The 19088-nt window shown below is 45.8% G+C and overlaps 1 protein-coding gene across 1 annotated transcript; it reads left to right on the forward strand.

Annotated features, from left to right (window-relative positions):
- Positions 1-2615: 2615 nt before the first annotated feature.
- LOC131397236 (sialic acid-binding Ig-like lectin 13) lies at positions 2616-12380 on the forward strand. The gene is made up of 9 exons (XM_058530003.1): positions 2616-2671; positions 2735-3115; positions 3345-3623; positions 3837-3884; positions 7897-8166; positions 8250-8534; positions 8842-8938; positions 9293-9374; positions 11744-12380. Exons 1-9 carry the CDS (start codon positions 2629-2631, stop codon positions 11924-11926), a joined length of 1668 nt encoding a protein of 555 aa, XP_058385986.1. The 5' UTR covers positions 2616-2628; the 3' UTR covers positions 11927-12380.
- Positions 12381-19088: the final 6708 nt, after the last annotated feature.

Here is a 19088-nt window from a genome sequence, read left to right on the forward strand (position 1 = left end):
ATCCCATGAGGGTGTGAATGGAGTTCATGGGACATACTGGGAGCCCTCAGAGGTGTCTGTAAAGTCTTTCCCACACTCCTGGGCTTGTTCCATCCCTTTGGGTACTCCAGCTCCGGCCCAGAGCCTAGGCTCCCTGAAGAAGCTCCTGAGACATCTTCCTGGAAAACTGTATGTGGATGAAGGGACATGGGCAGCAGGAACCAGTGTCCCTGCATGTGACATCAGGAGCAATGTTGCCTGCATAGCTCATTAGGTGGCTCAGTTACCACACTCTTCCCTAGAAGAGAAGGAGGAGGAAGATGAGGAAGGGGAGATGTGTTGGAGGAGTTCAGACTCAGATTTCCTTCGACCCTGGAGCTGAGAGGCTGAAGAGCTGACTGAGGCAAAGGCACTGGCCGGGGGCTACAGGTCGAGCTGCAGGGGCTCCCTGTCTTCTCACACCTGCTTCTTTGGCTCTGGGCCTGCTCTCTGGAGGATGAACTTACCTCTCAGACCTTCCAGCTCCCAGTGCACCTGTCCCATCCTCCAGGCACATCTTCACTCCCTCCTCGGGCTCTCACAGCCCCGTACTCCCTGCTGGGTCAGCCCTGACCACGCCAGGCTGTGAGTGTGTCTCTGCTCCCCACTCCTGGCCCTGCTAGTGCTCCTCCAGGGTCAGCTTCACCCCAGCCCTGCCCCCCAGGACACTCTGCTCAACAGATGGGAGTAGGTGCCCAGGGGGCAGGAGCAGTGACAAGTTCAGCCAGCAGAGGGACTAGTCCCAGCGGAGGCCCTGGGAGCCTGTCCTATCCTGGGGAGACGAAAGGAAGTGTGGGCAGGGTGAAGTAAGAGCCCGCAGAGTTCAGAGCTGGTGCCCTGAGGAGCAGCAGAGGTTTTCTCTGGTTACCAAACCTTTCCCTTCCCTCTTCTCCTCCCATCCTCAGAGCGGCCCCATCCTGCAGACTGGACACTGGCCAATGTGTGGACTGTGTCCATTGGGGGCCAGACCAGGCGGCACGGAGCACTTTACTTGCACAAACACATTGGGTCTTTTTGCATTCGTTTGCCCCAGCTGCTCTAACAAAATACCACTATGAGGTGGCATAAATAACAGAAATTCATTTTCTCACAGTTCTGGAAGCTGGAAATCTGACATCAAGGTGTTGGCAGGGCTGGGTCCTTCTGAGGCCTCTTTCCTTGACTTGCAGATGGTCTCCTTCTCTCTGTGTCTTCACTTGGTCTTTCCTCTGTGTCCTAATCTCCTCTTATAGAGACACCAGTCCTATTGGATTAGGGACCACTGTAACGACTTCATTCAACTTAATTACCTCCTTAAAGGCCCTATCTCCAAGGACAGTCACCTTCAGAGGTACTGGGGGTTAGGGCTTCAACATATGAAACTCCAGGGCGACACAATTCAGCCCATAACACCCCGTGTACATAGGCACCCGACTACGCACAGAGTTGGTAAACCCCTTCCCAAGGCAGCACAGCAAGCATTAGGAAGCCAGACTCGAGACCAGGACCATCTGGCTGTAAACTTCATGTATCTGACAAGGACGGTCGAGACCTCAAATGAGGAAGCCCCAGAACAGTGCTTCTTGCTGAGGGTGCGACTCCAATGGACCACTGAGGAATGGGCAGGGCCAGACCCTTGACCTGCAGGGTGGCCACACGTGCATCTGCAGAAAATGCCCAGCTCCATCCTCGTATTAGATTCTCCCTCATGCGAGGGCTGAGAATTGGGATCCCTCCAGAAGACAGATGAGGAAACTTGAGGCTTGGAGGGGAGAAGGGCCAGACCCCTGACTCCAAAGTCAGGGTTTCCCCCTAAAGTCACGCTGTGCTGTGATCTTGCTCTGAATGCCCGGCTCTCAGGCCTGGCCTGTGCAGTCATCACCAGGGATGCCTGGAGCAGGGGGCTGTGAGCAGGTCAGGAAGCCCCAGGACCACTCATGGGGGTCACATTGTGACCCTCTTGGAAGCCTGATCCCGTTCACTCTGCCATTTCTACCTGAGAGCTCACCTTCTGGCTGCACAGAACAATCGGGTTCCTACAAGCCCCTGCCTGTGCCTCCACCATCACACACTGTGCCAACAAGAGCTGGAAGGGCCTGGGGTTTCTCTGCCTCCTCAGATGTTAGAGAAGTTCTCAAGGACACAGACAAAGTCTGTCCCATTGTCCCCTGTGACTCCACTCCCCTGGAAGGAGTAGATGCTCAAAATGCTGTTGTCATGTTCATTCATTCATTAATCACCACCTCCCTTCCTCATCTTTCTCTCCTTGAGGTTCCCTCCCCAGCCACTCCTGAGTCCACAGCTGATGATATTGACTCTCCCAGGCTTTGAGAAGCTCTGATTTGCCTGACAGTGCCTCCTTTCCTGGTGTGGACAGTGGTGCAGGAGGGACAGGTCATGGAGAGGGAGCTGGGAGCAGCAGGCCAAATCCACCTTGCTGTTGTATGACCCTCGTCGGGACCCCATCTGGAAAGTAGAAGTGATTATTCTCCAAGGACCACGCCAGCTCCTACAGCGTGTGGGTGTCAAGTTCCTCTTCTTTGAGTCACGTTTCTGACCTCAGCCTGGGCTTCCTGCTGGGGCTTCCTCTCAGTTCTGTGACACCAAGGCCCTGTGGCTCTGACACCAGAGATGTCACTGCTGCTGCTGCTGCTGGTGCCCCTGGTGTGGACAGGTGAGTGGGTCAAGGGGGGATGGAGTGGGGCACAGGCTGCAGCTGACTCTTGTTTCCCCACAGGGCCCCTGGCTCAGGATGGGAGATTCCGGCTACAAGTGAAGTCTGTGACGGTGCAGGAGGGGCTGTGCGTCCATGTGCCCTGCACTGTCACCTACCCCCCGATCAATTACACTAACACTGACCCAGCTTACGGCTACTGGTTCCAAGAAACAGATCATCCAGCCCTGGTTGCTCCTGTGGCCACAAACAAACCAAATCGTACAGTGCTGGAGGAGACCCAGGGCAGATTCCACCTCCTTGGGGATCCCCGGACCCACAACTGCTCCCTGGACATCACAGACACCATGGGGAGGGACAATGGGAAATATTTCTTTAGGGTGGAGAGAGGGTCTTTTGTCAAATATAATTACAAAGAGAACCTACTTTCTGTGCATGTGACGGGTAAGGAATGGGGTCAAGGAGGGGACACATGGATGGGTTCTGAAGGCCCCCTGGCTGGGGCCGGGAGGGGCCCTCCTGCTCCTCATCCTGGGAGGGACCCAGTGTGACTCAGGAGGACAGGATGCTGAGGTTGGCTGGAGAGGAGACACTTGGCCTGAGGCAGAGGTTGCTCTTAAGGTCACACTTGGGGTCCCCACTCCAGGCGTGTGTCTGTCTCTCTCCTCCTCAGCTCTGACACAGACACCTGACATCCACATCCAGGGGACCCTAGAATCTGGCCACCCCAAGACCATTACCTGTGCAGTGCCATGGGCCTGTGAAAGGGGGACACCCCCCACCTTCTTCTGGATCGGGGTCGCCCTCACCGCCCTGGGCCCCAAGACTCTCCACTCCTCGGTGCTCACCCTCACCCCGCGGCCCCAGGACCACGGCACCAACCTCACCTGTCGAGTGACCTTCCCCAGAGCTGATGTGAGCACAGAGAGGACCATCCAGCTCAATGTGTCCTGTGAGTGCCAGGCCAGGATGGCCAGGCCCCTGAGGGCAGTGAGTGTTGGGGAGGAGGCGGCAGGTGATGGGGTACTTTGCGCTACACCCTGCAAGCTGGCTCTGGGGAGGTAGGAAAGAGGACACCCCTTCCTATTACTAAAATTTTGGGGGAAAGGGACCAACACCCACCTTCTTGCCACTGAAAAAAGAATAATTATGTCTCTCTGTCCAGATGCGCCCCAGAACCTGACCATCAGCGTGTTCCAGAAAGAAGGCACAGGTAGAGTGCAACCTCTCCTCTCAGAGGGGTGTGGGGGAAGTGGAGTCTGTCTGCTCCCTTCAGAGCAGAGCTGGGGTCAGAAATCAGATGGGAGAAAGACTCAGGCCAGGTGTGGCGACAGCAGAGGTGAGAAGTGCCCCCACTAGATAGTCATCTTACACCCTGGCCTCCCCCCACCCCTGACCCTGCTCTCAGGGGGTCTGCATGGCCTCTTCCATGCCAAGGACACATCCTCGTCCCACGTCCTGCCCTCATTCTCCTTAGGATCTGGACCCCTCCTACTCCTCCAGCCTCCTTGGATCATTTTAATGTCAGTATTTAAAGTAGTAAACATAAAATGTGCCTTAGTCTGCTTGGGCTGACATAACGAAATACCACAGACTGGGGGGTTTAAACAACAGGAATTTAGTCCTCACAGTTGTGGAGTCTGGAAGTCCAAGATCAGGGTGTAAGTCATTGGGTTCCTGGTGAGGGCTCTCTTTCTGCCTTGTAGATGGCTTCCTTCTGGCTGTGTCCTCACAGGACTGAGAAAGAGCCAGCTCTCTGGTGTCTCTTCTCATATGGGCACCGATGTCATCATGAGAGCCCCACTCTCATGACTTCATCTGACCCTAATGAATCCCAAAAGCTCCATTCAGATGCCTCAAAACTCTACCACATTTGGAGCTAGGGCTTCGACATATCAATTTTGGGGGAATATAATTCTGTTCCTAGCAAAATTCAGTAGGAATAAAACAGTATTCAGAACCTTGTGTACCTCCCTCTTGGTTATCTTCCCAAATACAACATATGCATAGACATTTAAAAACACACAAACAGGTACACATAAAACTATACACGTTACTCGGCATCTTTATCACTTTTTTTTTATTTTTTTTTATTTTTTGTTTATTGCAGTAACATTGGTTTATGACATTGTAAAAATTTCAGGTGTACATCATTGTACTTCTATTTCTGCATAGATTACATCATGTTCACCACCCAAATACTAATTACAACCCATCACCACACACATGTACCGAATTATTCCCTTCACCCTCCTCCCTCCCCCCTTCCCCTCTGGTAACCCCCAATCCAATCTCTGTCTCTATGTGTTTGTTTATTGTTGTTATTATCTACTACTTAATGAAGGAAATCATATGGTATTTGACCTTCTCCCTCTGACTTATTTCACTTTGCATTATACCCTCAATGTCCATCCATGTTGTCAAAAATGGCTGGATTTCATCGTTTCTTATGGCTGAGTAGTATTCCATTGTGTATATATACCACAGCTTCTTTATCCATTCGTCCCTTGATGGGCACTTAGGTTGCTTCCAAGTCTTGGCTATTGTGAATAACGCTGCAATGAACACAGGGGTGCATGTACCTTTACAAATTGGTGTTTTCAAGTTCTTTGGGTAAATACCCAGCAGTGGAATAGCTGGATCATATGGTAGTTCTATCCTTGATTTTTTGAGGAATCTCCATACTGTTTTCCGTAGTGGCTGCACCAGTTTGCACTCCCACCAGCAGTGTATGAGAGTTCCCTTCTCTCCACATCCTCTCCAACACATGTTGTTTCCTGTTTTGTTAATTATAGCCATTCTGACGGGCGTGAGGTGATATCTCATTGTAGTTTTGATTTGCATTTCCCTGATAGTTAGTGATTTTGAACATCTTTTCATGTGTCTGTTGGCCATCTGTGTATCTTCTTTGGGGAAATGTCTGTTCAGGTCTTTTGCCCATTTTTTAATTGGGTTGTTAGTTTTTTTGTTGTTGAGATGCATGAGTTCTTTATATATTTTGGAGATTAAGCCTTTAGCAGAAGTACGGTTTGCAAACATCTTCTCCCAACTCTTAGGTTGTCTTTTCGTTTTGTTGATGGTTTCCTTTGCTGTGCAGAAGCTTTTTAGTTTGATGTAGTCCCATTTGTTTATTTTTTCTATTGTTTCTCTTGCCCGGTCAGACGTGGTGTTTGAAAAGATGTTGCTAAGACCGATGTCGAAGAGTGTACTGCCTATGTTTTCTTCTAGAAGTTTCACAGTTTCAGGTCTTACATTCAAGTCTTTAATCCATTTGGAGTTAATTTTTGTGTATGGTGTAAGGTAAGGGTCTACTTTCATTTTTTTGCATATGGCTATCCAGTTTTCCCAACACCATTTGTTGAAGAGACTTTCTTTTCCCCATTGTATGTTCTTGGCTCCTTTGTCAAAGATTAGCTGTCCATAGAAGTGTGGGATCTTTATCACTTTTAAGAAACTTTTCTTGTGGAATAATTTTATATTTGCATGATAAAGAGAGTTTCCATAATCCTTCACCCAGCTTCCCTCACTGTTAAAATCTCCCATCACACTGGCACTTTTGTCACAACTAAGGAAGTGACGTTGGTACATTTCTGTGAACTAAACTTGCCTTTATCCCAAACTCAGTCTATCTTGGAGATTCTTCTGTATCAATACACAGGAAACGTTCTTCATTCTTATCGATGACTCCATGGTTTTCCAATTGGAAGTATATTATACTATAAAGTACTTAATTAGTGCCCCATTGGTGGAAAACTATGGTGTTTCCAGTGTCTGCTAAGACAAATAATACTGCACTGAATAACTTGTATGAACATTCATCAAGTGTATGCACTTCTCTGTCAGATAATTTTCTAGAGAAGAAAGTCCTCAATCAAAGGGTGTATTTGTAACTTATACAGATATTGCCAAATCCCACTGCATGGAGGTGCATCTGTTTATACTTCTGCCTGCAATGTGCCTCCTTCCCTGCTGAACATGTTCATCCCTGCTAATCCTAAGTGAATTCATTGTCATGTTAAGTTTCAGTGTCATTTTGTGACTAGGTTGAGATCTTTCATCTTTTTTAAGAACGATTTGTATTTCCTCGTGGATTTTTTCTTGATGATTTGAAGAAGCTCTGTTCATCTAAAGGATATCAGCTGTGTGTTAGTTGAGAAGATTTATTTCCAATCTATTGGTGTCCTTTTAACTTAGCATGTGGTGATTTTGCCAGGCAAAAATAGACAAATTTTCTTCTGAGTCGCACTTAGTGGTGTACTGGTGTTGCCTCTGACTGGTTGGCAACAGCCAATTGTGTCCATCTTTTCCAAACTGGGGTTCAGTGACTTCAAATTAGGTGCTGGAAATTGGCCAAGTTGGGAGTATTTACACCAAGGAAATTGATAAATACTACAAATCAGGGCTTTTTTTTTATTTTCCCCTGTCTCCAATGAGCTGGTTGTTAAATGTTTACTAGTAAACCACTGGTTGCATTTAACAATATTTTCTTTCATGTCTATGCCTTTCCCCACTCTAATATTATATTTTAAATCTCCCATAATTTCTTCCTATAGCCTCATATGTAAACACTCCCAAACACACCCATTCATTCAACCCTCATAGAACTATTTCCTTTTCCCTGAGCATGAAGTGTCATTTCACACCTGAGCTTTAGTTGCACCTCTTGTACCAGCCTCCCACAAGGTCTTTCCATCAGCAGCATCCTCTAGTCAGCTCTGACCATTCTCAGGCTCTGCTTAAGCTGCTCTGTCTCCAGGAAGCCCTCCCTGTCCTGACAGTCTCAATGCACTCCCGTCCTCAGAGCTCCTTCAGCCCAATTTGTCCCCATCACAAAACATGTCATATTGCTGTGTGAGTACCTGCTTATGAGCGTCTCACCAACAGGACTGTGACATCTCAGACACAGCTAAACTAGACAGGTCTTAGTGAAGCATTATTGAAAGACAAAATTGCAAGGCTCATAGAGGCAAATCTGGGACCTGCATTGGCACAGACGGCCAACACAGGAGGCATGGGGTCCAAGGTGGTTCAGAAGAATGTGTGGATGTCTCTTGGAAAGGCTGCAGTGCCTGCTCCTAGCCCTGTCCCCTTGGGGCTTAGCCCAGTTGGTATGAGCCCTTCAGGCAATAGAAGAGAAGAAACAGATCTACATGATGAAAAGAAAAAACAGAGAGAGAGAGAGCCCCTAATGAGGGTCTGGGCTCAGCTTTCTCTCTCTCTCTTAGCTTTCTTGCCAGGACCCAAACCTCTGGGCAACGGCTCCTCTCTTCCAGTCCAGGAGGGCCAGTCCCTGCGCCTGGTCTGTGTTGCCGACAGCAACCCTCCTGCCATGATGAGCTGGACCAAGGGGAGCCTGCCTCTGAGCCCCTCCTCACCTTCAAACCCTGGGGTCCTGGAGCTGCCCCGGGTGGAGCTGGGGCACCACGGGAAATACGTCTGCCGAGCTCAGCACCTGTTGGGCTCCCTGGAAGCCGCCCTGAGCCTCTTTGTGACCAGTGAGTGGGACATACCTGGGGAGGGACACCTGCATCCTCGAGAGGAGAGAGGTTCCTCTGATTCCTCTCCTCTCTCCCCACAGAGCCCCCACAGCTGCTCGGACCCTCCTGCTCCTGGGAGGACGAGTGTCTGCACTGCAGATGCTCTGCACAAGCCCAGCCGACCCCCTCCCTGTACTGGCGGCTGGGGGAAGAACTGGTGATGGGGAACCACAGCAACACCTCCCTCACCGTCACCTCCAGCTCCACCGGACCTTGGGCCAACAGCTTCCTGAGCCTCAGTGGGGGGCTCTACTCCAGCCTCAGACTCAGCTGTGAGGCCAGAAATGCCCATGGGAACCAGAGCGCCACTGTCCTGCTGCTACCAGGTCAGGGCTATGAAGGGTGATGCCCAGGGAAGGAGGATACACAAGCCTGGATTCTAGAAGACACTGAGAAGGAGAGAAATGGGTCTCATTCAGGGTGAAGGGGGGCTAGAGTTCAGGGTCCTCTGTTGGTTGGCTGGGGAGGGGGCTGGGGAGACAGGAGGCTGCAATCATATAGAGGGGTGGGTGACAAAGCAGCAAGTCCTGGATAGAAGAAGGCACAGACATTGGTCATGGATTCAAGAAAGCTGGATGCTCAGGTGCCTGCTTAGGGGGACTGAAGTTTACCCCAGATCTCTCTTTCCTGCAGGGAGACCAGGACCCAGGACAGATGGCATTGTGGGGGCCATCAGGGGAGCTGGTGTCACAGCCCTGCTCACTCTCTGCCTCTGCCTCATCTTCTTCCTGTGAGTGGTGGCCCTGGTATGGGCGAAGGCCTCCTGAGGTGGTGGTGTGGGAGGGTGAGGGGATTCAATGAACCTCAAAACTCAAAGCCCAGAGATGGGGGGCCCAGCGAGATGATGAAGCCAGGGAGGAGTGAAATTAGGTGAAGTGGCATCAGGAATTTAGCCTCATGACATCTTAGCCAAGCTTAGTGTCAGTTCCCAAAACCTGGTTTCAGCTGTTGGGGAGGACAGAATATGTTTTCTCATCCTGGTCTCTGCAGTAAGGTGGCGGCCTTCACACTCTGCCACAGTCAGCACCTTTAGACTCCCAACAGCAAGCCAACCCCACTGAAGGGTCCTCGTCTCTCTTCTCAGAGTGAAGATCTACAGGAAGAAATCAGCAGAGAAGGCAGCGAGCAGGGATGGTGTCCATCCTGCATCGAGTACCGTGTCCTCGGTGAGTGATGTGGGCATCTCTCTGTCCAGTGTCCCAGCTGGACACTTGTCCAGGGGCAGGGTGGGCATTTTGATGGGAAGTTTACTCAGCACATCAAAAATGAGTTCCTCATCTGCCCCCCAAATTTGTTTCTCTCCCCTGGATTTCCTGCTGCACTCAACTCAGAGACCTGAGAATCGCCCCCTCCTCTTTCCTCTCCTTCACCTCCCAGAGCCAATCATTGACCAAGCCCTGTCCATTTTCCCTTTTAGCAAAGCTTTTCTCCATTGGGCCCTTTCCTGCTGAGCTGTCACTATCTCTCCTGGGTCACTGACCCCATCTCTTCTCCCTGAAAAAGCTTTTGGGAAGAAATTCCCCAAACAGCTGACATGCAGTAACCTTCTGCTTACTCCCTGCTGCCTAGGTCAGCACAGTCCAACAGAAATATGAATGAGAGCCACATATATAACTCAATACTTAGCCACATTTAAAAAGGTACAAAGAAACATGAGATCAATTTTAATATAATATTTTATTTAACCCAACATCTCCTAAAATAGAATCACTTCAACAGCATATCATCAGTAATCAATATATGGATTATAAATGGAATACTTACATTCTTTTTCCTTTTGTACAAAGTCTTTGAAATCCAGTGTTTGTTGTAAACTCATAGCTCATCTCTGGTCTGACTCACCACATTTCATGTGCTCGATAGCCACAGGTGGCCAGTGGTTACCCGATTGGACAGCATAGACCAAGGGAACCAAGTCCTGATTCTTCAGTCTGTCATTCTGTCATAGGTCCCCTGCCATGTGCTCCAGCTGGCCTCCTGTCCCTCCCGACAAAATGAGCTTATTATATACTGTGATATTGTTATTTATAGTAGGAAATATATATTTGGTCTTCGTCCCCATTCCTGGCATCGAGCTCCTAGAACCCTTGGAATTTCCTGTGATGGGAGCGAAAATGATGTATTTTGTTATGTTAATGAGGTGACTTTGGGAAAACACCTCCGGGCCGGGGGGGGGGGGGGGGGGGGGGGGGGGGGGGGGGGGGATGCTGGTTGCCAGGGGATCAACCAGGTGATTACAGTGTTGGAACCTTCAGACCCACCCCCTGACATCCAGGGAGGGCAGAGAGGCTGGAGGTTGAATCAATCACCAATAGTCAATATTTTAATTGACTCTGCCCATGTAATGAAGCCTCCATAAAACCCAAAAGGACGGGGTTTGGAGAGCTTCTGTGTTGGTGAACAGACAGAGGGAGATGTGGAGAGCGGCACAATTGGAAAGTGTGGAAGCTCTGTGTCCCTTCCCCATACCTTGCCCTCTGCATCTCTTCCATCTGGCTCTTCCTGGGTTATATCCTTTTATAAAAAACTGGTGATCTAGTAAGTAAAATGTTTCTCTGAGTTCTGTGAGCCGCTCTAGCAAATTAATCCAACCCGAGGAGCGGGATGTAGGAACCTCTGATCTATAGCCATTTGATCAGAAGCACAGGGGATAACTTGGACTTGCAATTGGCATCTGAAGTCGGCGGGGGACAATCTTGTAGGACTGAGCCCTTAACCTGTGGGATCTGATGCTATCTCCAGGCAGAGAGTGTCAGAATTGAGTTGAATTGTAGAGAACCCAGCTGGTGTTGGAGACTTGCTTGTTGGTGTGGAATCCACTTTCAACATTGTAATTGGTTCCAGAATCCTTCTATCCCCAGGCAGGGCTCGCTCTTTGTGCCCCCTGCCCCTTTGTGCCTTTTCCTGAGAGAGTCTCTCCGTCCATCCCCCTTTGTACTGGTCAAACCCCTAGCTGTCTTTCATGCTCCAGTTTAAATATTCCCCTGCCCTGTGCCAGGCAGACTGTCCCCTTGCATCCCTGTGACAATCACAGGCCTGTCCCCACCACACTGTGAGCCCCTTGAGGGCAGAGGTGACCCTCACCCACAGCACCCCACTTCTGTTCATCAGATCATAATGTGCAATTTGATAAGTCTGTGTTCATGTGTGTGTGAATCTGATACTGTCTCCTTGCCCTGATAGACTGTCTGAGGTCAGGGATCTTGTCTGCTGAGCAGTTACTTGACCTTGCTCACTCAGTCTGTTTCCATATCTGTAAATGGGAATAATATTTATATTATCTCTGGAGGGAGATTGTATGGATTCAGTGAGATCAGTAATAAGAAGAGACCGTTATGATTAAAATATGTTAAAGGTATGTAAGAATGAATGAATCAGTGAGTGAATGAATGAATGAGTGAGTGAGTAAATGAATGAGTGAATCCTCAGGAAATGGGTGTGAAATGGATAAATGAGTCAATGCTCCTTCAAGCCCCAAGTCCCCTTCTCCAGACCCCAAAGGTCAGCTCTGACACCCTTCTCTCATCTCCCTCAGGGTCACCTGCATGAATCCAAGTCAGATAGTCCCTTGGACCACCCGACCACAGCTGCTCCCGCCTCCACCTCAGAGGAGGAGCAGGAACTCCATTACGCTTCCCTCAGTTTCCAGAGGATGACATCACGTGACATTCAGGAGCAGGAGACCACAGAGTACTCAGAAATCAAGGTCCGGATATGATGACCCTCTCCTCAACCACCCTCAGCTGAATGGAGCCCAGAAAAGGCATTTCTGAGGAAGATGTGTGTCAGGCACCAATTCTTGAAGAGTTGACAGCCCTCTGAGCCAAAGCTTATAAATGGGAATGTGAGGCTCCTTGGAGTGGCTGAAGGTCACAGAGATTCCTGGGTTCAAACCCAGGCTCAGCTACTTACTAAGGGTGTTAGATCAGGCAGTCACTTCACACAACTCTCTGTGCCTTAGTTTCCTCCTCTGTAAAGTGGGGGATAATATTCATGAGGTACATTGTTAAATGGGAAAAAATGCACCACTGGAATTGTTAAGTACATCATGTGTTACATTTCCCTCAGGATGGAGGGAGATGGAGAGCTTGTGGCTCTACCAAGTACCTCTATTTTGCTTTACTATTTTTAGGAAAATGTATTATTTTATTTTTCATTTTTCCTTTTTTTTATGGGAGGAAATGTATTATTTTAAAAAATAAATCTATTTCTAAATGTAACCCTTTGGTGAGAGAAGACATTTCTCAGTGATGTATCTAACCAAGAATTCGTCCAGACTATATAAAGAATATATAAAGATCTTCCACAAATCAATAAGAAAAAGGCAGACAACTGGATAGAAAAACAGGATATTCAAAGAGCCAATAAACATATAGAAAATTGTTTGAGTTCAGTAGCTGTCAAGGAAATGCAAATAAAAATCACAATGTTGTGCCACTGCATAGCCACCAAGTTGGCTAAAATAAGAAAAATAATATCAAGAATATCAAGTGTTGAGGACATTACCCTAAGTGAAATGAGCAAGTCACAAAAAGACAAATACTGCATGATTCCGCTTATATGAGGAATCTAAAGTAACCAAACTCTTAGAAACAGAAGGTAGAGCAGGCTCAGGGGAGGGGGAAACAGGAAGTTGCTATTCAATAGGTATAGAGATTCACTTTTGCAAGATGAGAACGTTCTAGAGATCTGATGGACAGCAATGTGCATATAGTTAACACTACTGTACTGAACACTTAAAAGTGGTTACAATGGTAAATTTTATGTTATTTTTTTCCAAGATAAAAAAAGTAATATAGGGCCGGCCCCGTGGCTTAGCGGTTAAGTGCGCACACTCCGCTACTGGCAGCCCGGGTTCGGATCCCAGGCACGCACCGACGCACCGCTTCTCCGGCCATGCTGAGGCCGCGTCCCACATACAGCAACCAGAAGGATGTGCAACTATGACATACAACTATCTACTGGGGCTTTAGGGGAGAAAAAGGAGGAAGATTGGCAATAGATGTTAGCTCAGATCTGGTCTTCCTCAGCAAAAAAAAAAAAAAAGAGGAGGATTAGCATGGATGTTAGCTCTGGGCTGATCTTCCTCACAAAAAAAAAAAAAGTAACATATGGAGGATATACAGAGATTGGGGATTGGAGGGGAGAGTGGAAAACTAGTGTTTATTGGGTGCAAAATTTCAATTTAGAATGATGAAAAAGTTCTAGAGAAAGATGGTGTGATGGTTGCACAATGTAAATGTACTTTATGCCACCAAATTGCACATTTAAAAAAATGGTTAAAACATTATCCTTCTCAAACTCTTCCAAAAAATTGAAGAGTAGGGGAAGCTTCCTAACTCATTCCATAAAGCCAACATTACCCTGATCCCAAAACCAGACAAGGATAACACAAAAAAAGGAAAATCACAAACCAATATCACTGATGGACATCAATGCAAAAATCCTCAACAAAATACTAACAAATCAAATACAACAATACATTAAAAAGATAATATGCCATGATCAAGTGGGATTTATTCCAGGGATGCAGGGATGGTTCAACATTCGTGAGTCAATCAACACGATACACCACTTTAACAAAATGAAGAATAAAAAACACACAATCACCTCAATAGATGCAGAGAAAGCATTTGACAAGGTACAGCATCCATTTATGATAAAAACTCTGAATAAAATGGGTATAGAAGGAAAGTACCTCAACATAATAAAGGCAATATATGACAAACCCACAGTTAATATCATTCTTAATGGAGAAAAACTGAAAGCTATCCCTCTCAGAACAGGAATCAGACAAGGATGCCCACTCTCACCACTCTTATTTAACATAATATTGGAAGTCCTATGCAGAGCAATCAGGCAAGAAAAAGAAATAAAAGGGATCCAAATTGTAAAGGAAGAAGTGAAACTGTCACTATTTGCATATTACATGATTTTATATACAGAAAATCCTAAAGAACCCGCCAAGAAACTTTTAGAAATAATAAATGAATAAAGTTACAGGATACAAAATCAACATACAAAAATCAGTTGCATTCCTATATGCTAACAACGAAGTAGCAGAAAGAGAAATTGAGAATACAGTCCCATGTATAATTGCAACAAAAAGAATAAAATACCTAGGAAGAAACTTAACCAAAGAGGTGAAAGACCTGTATACTGAAAACTATAAAACATTGTTGAAATAAATAGAAGACACAAAGAATTAGAAAGATATTCCATGCTCTTGGATTGGAAGAATTAACACAGTTAAAATGTCCACACTTCCTAAAGCAATCTACAGATTCAGTGCAATCCCTGTCTTTGTTCCAATGACATTTTACACAGAAATAGAACCAAGAATCCAAAAATTTATAAGGAACAACAAAAGATCCCAAATAGCCAAAGGAATCCTGAAAATCTGAAGAGCAAAGCTGGAGGTATCACACTCCCTGACTTCAAAATATACTGCAAAGCTATAGTAATCAAAACAGCATCATACTGGTACAAAAACAGACACACAGATCATTGGAATAGAATCGAGAGCCCAGAAATAAACAAACACATCTATGGACAGCTGATTGTTGACAAGGGAGCCAAGAACATACAATGGAGAAAGGAAAATCTCTTCAATAAATGGTGTTGGGAAAACTGGACAGCCACATACAAAAGAGTGAAAGTAGTCCATTACCTTACACCATACACAAAAACTAACTCAAAATAGATTAAAGACTTGAATGTAAGACCTGAAACTGTGAAACTTCTAGAAGAAAACATAAACAGTACACTCTTCGACATCAGTCTTAGCAGCATATTTTCAAGCACCATATCTAACCTGGCAGGGGAAACAACAGAAAAAATAAACAAATGGGATTACGTCAAACTAAAACCTTCTGCATAGCAAAGGAAACCATCAACAAAACGAAAAGACAACCTAAAAAGTGGGAGAAGACATTTGCAAACCATATAACTGATAAGGGGTTAATCTCCAAAATTATATAAAGAACTCATACAGCTCAACAACAAAAAAAACTAACAGCTCAATTGAAAAATGGGCAAAAGGCTTGAACAGACATTTCTCCAAAAAAGATATACAGATGGCCAACAGGCACATGAAAAAATGTTCAACATCACTAATTATCAGGGAAACACAAATCAAAACTACAATGAGATATCACCTTATTCCCATCAGAATGGCTATAATTAACAAGACAGGAAAAAATATGTGTTGGAGAGGATGTGGAGAGAAGGGAACTCTGTACACTGCTGGTGGGAGTGCAAACTGATGCAGCCACTATGGAAAAAAGTATGGAGATTCCTCAAAAAATTAAGAATAGAACTAGTATACGCTCCAGCTATCCACTGCTGGGTATTTATCCCAAGAATATGAAAACACGAATGTGTAAAGATATATGCATGCCTATATTCATTGCAGGATTATTCACAATAGCCAAGACTTGGAAGCAACCTAGTGTCCATTAAGGCAAGAACAGATGAAGAAGATGTAGTATATATACACAATGGAATACTACACAGCCATAGAAAGGGAAGAAATCCAGCCATTTGTGACAACATGGGTGGACCTTGAGAGTATTATGCTAGGAGAAATAAGTCAGAGGGAGAACGTCAAATACCATATGATATCACTCATAAATAGAAGATAAAAACAAAAACAAACAAACACATAGAGACAGATGTTGTACTGGTGGTTACCAGAGGGGAAGGAGGGACACAGGAGGATGAAAGGGATGATTAGGCACATGTGTATGGTGATGGATTGTAATTAGTCTTTGAGTAGCGAGCATAACATAATCTACTCTGAAATCAAAATATAATTGTGTACACCTGAAATTTATATAATGTTATAAACCAATGTAACCATAATAAAAAAATAATTAAATAAAAAAAGAGTGTGGTGTGGACAGAATAGATTTCATAAATAGACCCACACATTATACACAGTCCACTGAACAGCACCCAGTCTGTTCATCTGGGAAAGGAAGGACTTCTTAACTAATGTGGTAGAGCAAGTGGATCAAGGCTTGCAAAAAACGAACTTATAAATATTATAATTGGTTTACATAATTTGATTCATGCAATGTGTACACATGTGGCTTTTTTTCTCAGTATTGTGTTTTTTGAGATTCATCCATGTTGTGCACATCGGTGTTTTGTTCCTTTATTGTTGAGAAGGTTTCCAGTGTATCACACTTTGTTTACCCACTTTTCTGTTGATGCACATTTGGTTTGTTTCCAGTTTTTGACGATTATGAATGAAGCTGCTGTGAACATATTTGTTCAATACTGTGTCCAGGAATGTTTTCATTTCTCTCAAGTGTTGGGGGGCAGGCCCGAGATGGAGACAATGAGGTAAGAGTCACATGTTGGGAGCTCGAAGGTCTCTGGGACTCCCCATGGAGACCAGCATCCAGCCGGCAGCTAGAGAGATGGATGGTCTGGAGCTCAGGAGGAAGGTAGGGACTGGAGATGGATCAAGGGGTCCGATAACTCTGATAATGAATGCCTGTTGTTGTGGGTTGAATTGTGTCCCCCCAAAAGATACATTCAAGTTCTCACCCCTGGTACCTGAGAATGTAATTTTATTTGGAGATAGGGTCACTGCAGATGTAATCAAGTTACTATGACATCAAACTGGATGAGGGGCCCTAAATTTGGTGACTGATGTGTTTATACAAAGAGGGATATTTGGACACAGACACACTCAAGGAAGAAGACCATGTGACAATGGAGGCAGAGACTGGAATTATGAGGCCACAAGGCAAGGAATGCCAAGAATTGCTGGCAACCACCAGAAGCTAGAAGAGGCAAGGCAGGATTCTTCCCTAGAGACTTCTGAGGAGCATGGCCCTGCTGAAGCCTTGATTTTGGTCTTCCAGCTCCACCACGGTAAGAGAATAAATTTCTGCTGTTTTAAGCCGCCCAGTTTGTGTAATTTGTCACAGCAGCCCTAGGTGACCAACACATTCATTCAGCACCTGCTGGGCATCAATTCCTCACATGTCCTCTCTCATTCTATCCTCAGAGTGACTCTTGAGAGGGTCATCCCTGTTCCCATGTCACAGAGGAGGCTCAAAGCCACACAGGCCAGCAAGTGAAGGAGCCAGAAACATCAAGATAGATGACCCCAGTAGCACAAGGGGTCTGGATCAGTATGCTCTTGGAGTTTGCCTTGTGTCCAGGCACTGTTCTAACTGATTAGTGAACATTCAGATAGTCAAGCAGTTCTTAGGAGCAGTGATGACCACAGCTGCTAGCCTGGCCATCCATATTTCCATAGATTCAGGCAAAGAGGATTCTCTCTCTCTCTCTCTCTCTCTCCTCCTTCTTCCTCCCTCCCTCTCTCCTTTTTCATTTCCTTTTTTCATTTATTTTCTTCTTTTCTTTCCTCCTCCCTCCATCCCCAGCCTTGTCCTGGAGAAGAGAGAAACAGACCTCCTAGTATTGCCCTCTCGTCTTCATCTGTCTGTGCCCAACTCTGAGGCCCTGCCTGGACAATGTTTCCTCACGGCACATCCCCAAGAGCAAGTGTATGCCTGATCTGTGATACTGGGAGAAGGAATATTTGTCGCTTTTGTTCACCAAGAACAATACTTGACACGTAATAAGCTCCCAATAAGTATTTTAGAAATAAAAAAGGAAATGATGCTGTTAATTGCAAACTCTCTGTCTCCAACCCAGGACTTTTTTTTCTGACGCCAGCATTTTCATAACTGTCCTGATGTTGTCTATAATGGCATCTTCAATGCTTCCTATCTTACTAGATCATGAGTCGATGGGGACAAGCATTGGGTCTGTTTTGACTCCCAGAGCAGTTCAGAAAATTTTACTGTTAATTTAAGTCCCAGAGAAAGCTCTGAGTCAGGTTGATAGTCCCCTGGAGGCAAAGACAAGAAAATTCAGAATCTACCACTTTCAGAGCAAGCAGTAAACGAGCTTGCTCTTTGTCCTGGAGGGAGACATGGTCTCATCCCTCAAGGCTGCTTCCTGCAAACACAGCCCTGAGAGCTTGGCCAGGTAAGGAACAGTCAGAGCATCCCCTTTTGGGCAGACCCTGCAAGACGTCTAGGTGTACGAGGGACGCAGGAGGATTATCTTTCCCAACAGGTGGTTTTGCTCTTCTTTAATGATGTGAAGACCTCAGAGTCGTCTCATAAAATTCTCCTTTGCCAGGATAGACTAAGGATTCTGTTGTTTGTGATCAACATATTACCATAAAAGCCTGAGCCATTTGACTGTTTCCCATCAGAAAACCAGGAGGGTGTAGTGAATAGAGAAACTCTAATACTGACATTTCACAACTCTGTGTTCTCACTTCAGGCTTTGTTTGAGGAAGTTGAAAAGGAGATGACTGGAAAGGAAGTGACCCTGTGGGCAAATAAGTCTTAATTTTTTTATCATAAATCTGTTGCACTTTCTTCCTTCTAACAGCAGGCAGACTTTGGTTACTTCCCTCAACTCCTCCATGTGCCTCAAAGGATCTGGACTCCAGAGTGTGGAATTCTTGTGTGAGCTTCCTCAGTTTAGGATGTTCAGATGGGAAACTGGATGAACAATGCTGTTGTAGAGAAGATGAGTGAGTGATCCACTGAAGGTTCTAATCAGGAGTGTGACCTCTGTTGATCTTTGTTCTAGAAAGTTTATTCCAGTTGCCAAATGAGAAAGAACTGGAAAAACTGACCATCTCCAAAGGTGGTGAAGTTATAGAACTTTCACTTAAAGTGGAAACAAAATGAATGCCCAACCTCATTTGATAAATTTAGTAAATATAGCACATCTCCTCATAATGAAATCAGTGAGAATGAAATTTGGAAGACTAAAAGTTACCAAGAAAAATAAATAAAATAGAGTGACATAAAATCATACCTCCTATGGTATCAAAA

The sequence above is a fragment of the Diceros bicornis genome, chromosome 34, assembly GCF_020826845.1.
Source record: "Diceros bicornis minor isolate mBicDic1 chromosome 34, mDicBic1.mat.cur, whole genome shotgun sequence".
In the NCBI taxonomy this organism is placed as follows: domain Eukaryota; kingdom Metazoa; phylum Chordata; class Mammalia; order Perissodactyla; family Rhinocerotidae; genus Diceros; species Diceros bicornis.

What these genes read in the sequence shown, in the direction of transcription:
- LOC131397236 (XM_058530003.1), top strand. Translation starts at nt 2,629, where the DNA reads ATGTCACTGCTGCTGCTGCTGCTGGTGCCCCTGGTGTGGACAG. An exon ending in GTTCCAGAAAGAAGGCACAG is followed by an intron (nt 3,885 to 7,896) that starts GTAGAGTGCAAC and finishes TCTCTCTCTTAG; the next exon opens with CTTTCTTGCCAGGACCCAAA. An exon ending in CATCGAGTACCGTGTCCTCG is followed by an intron (nt 9,375 to 11,743) that starts GTGAGTGATGTG and finishes CATCTCCCTCAG; the next exon opens with GGTCACCTGCATGAATCCAA.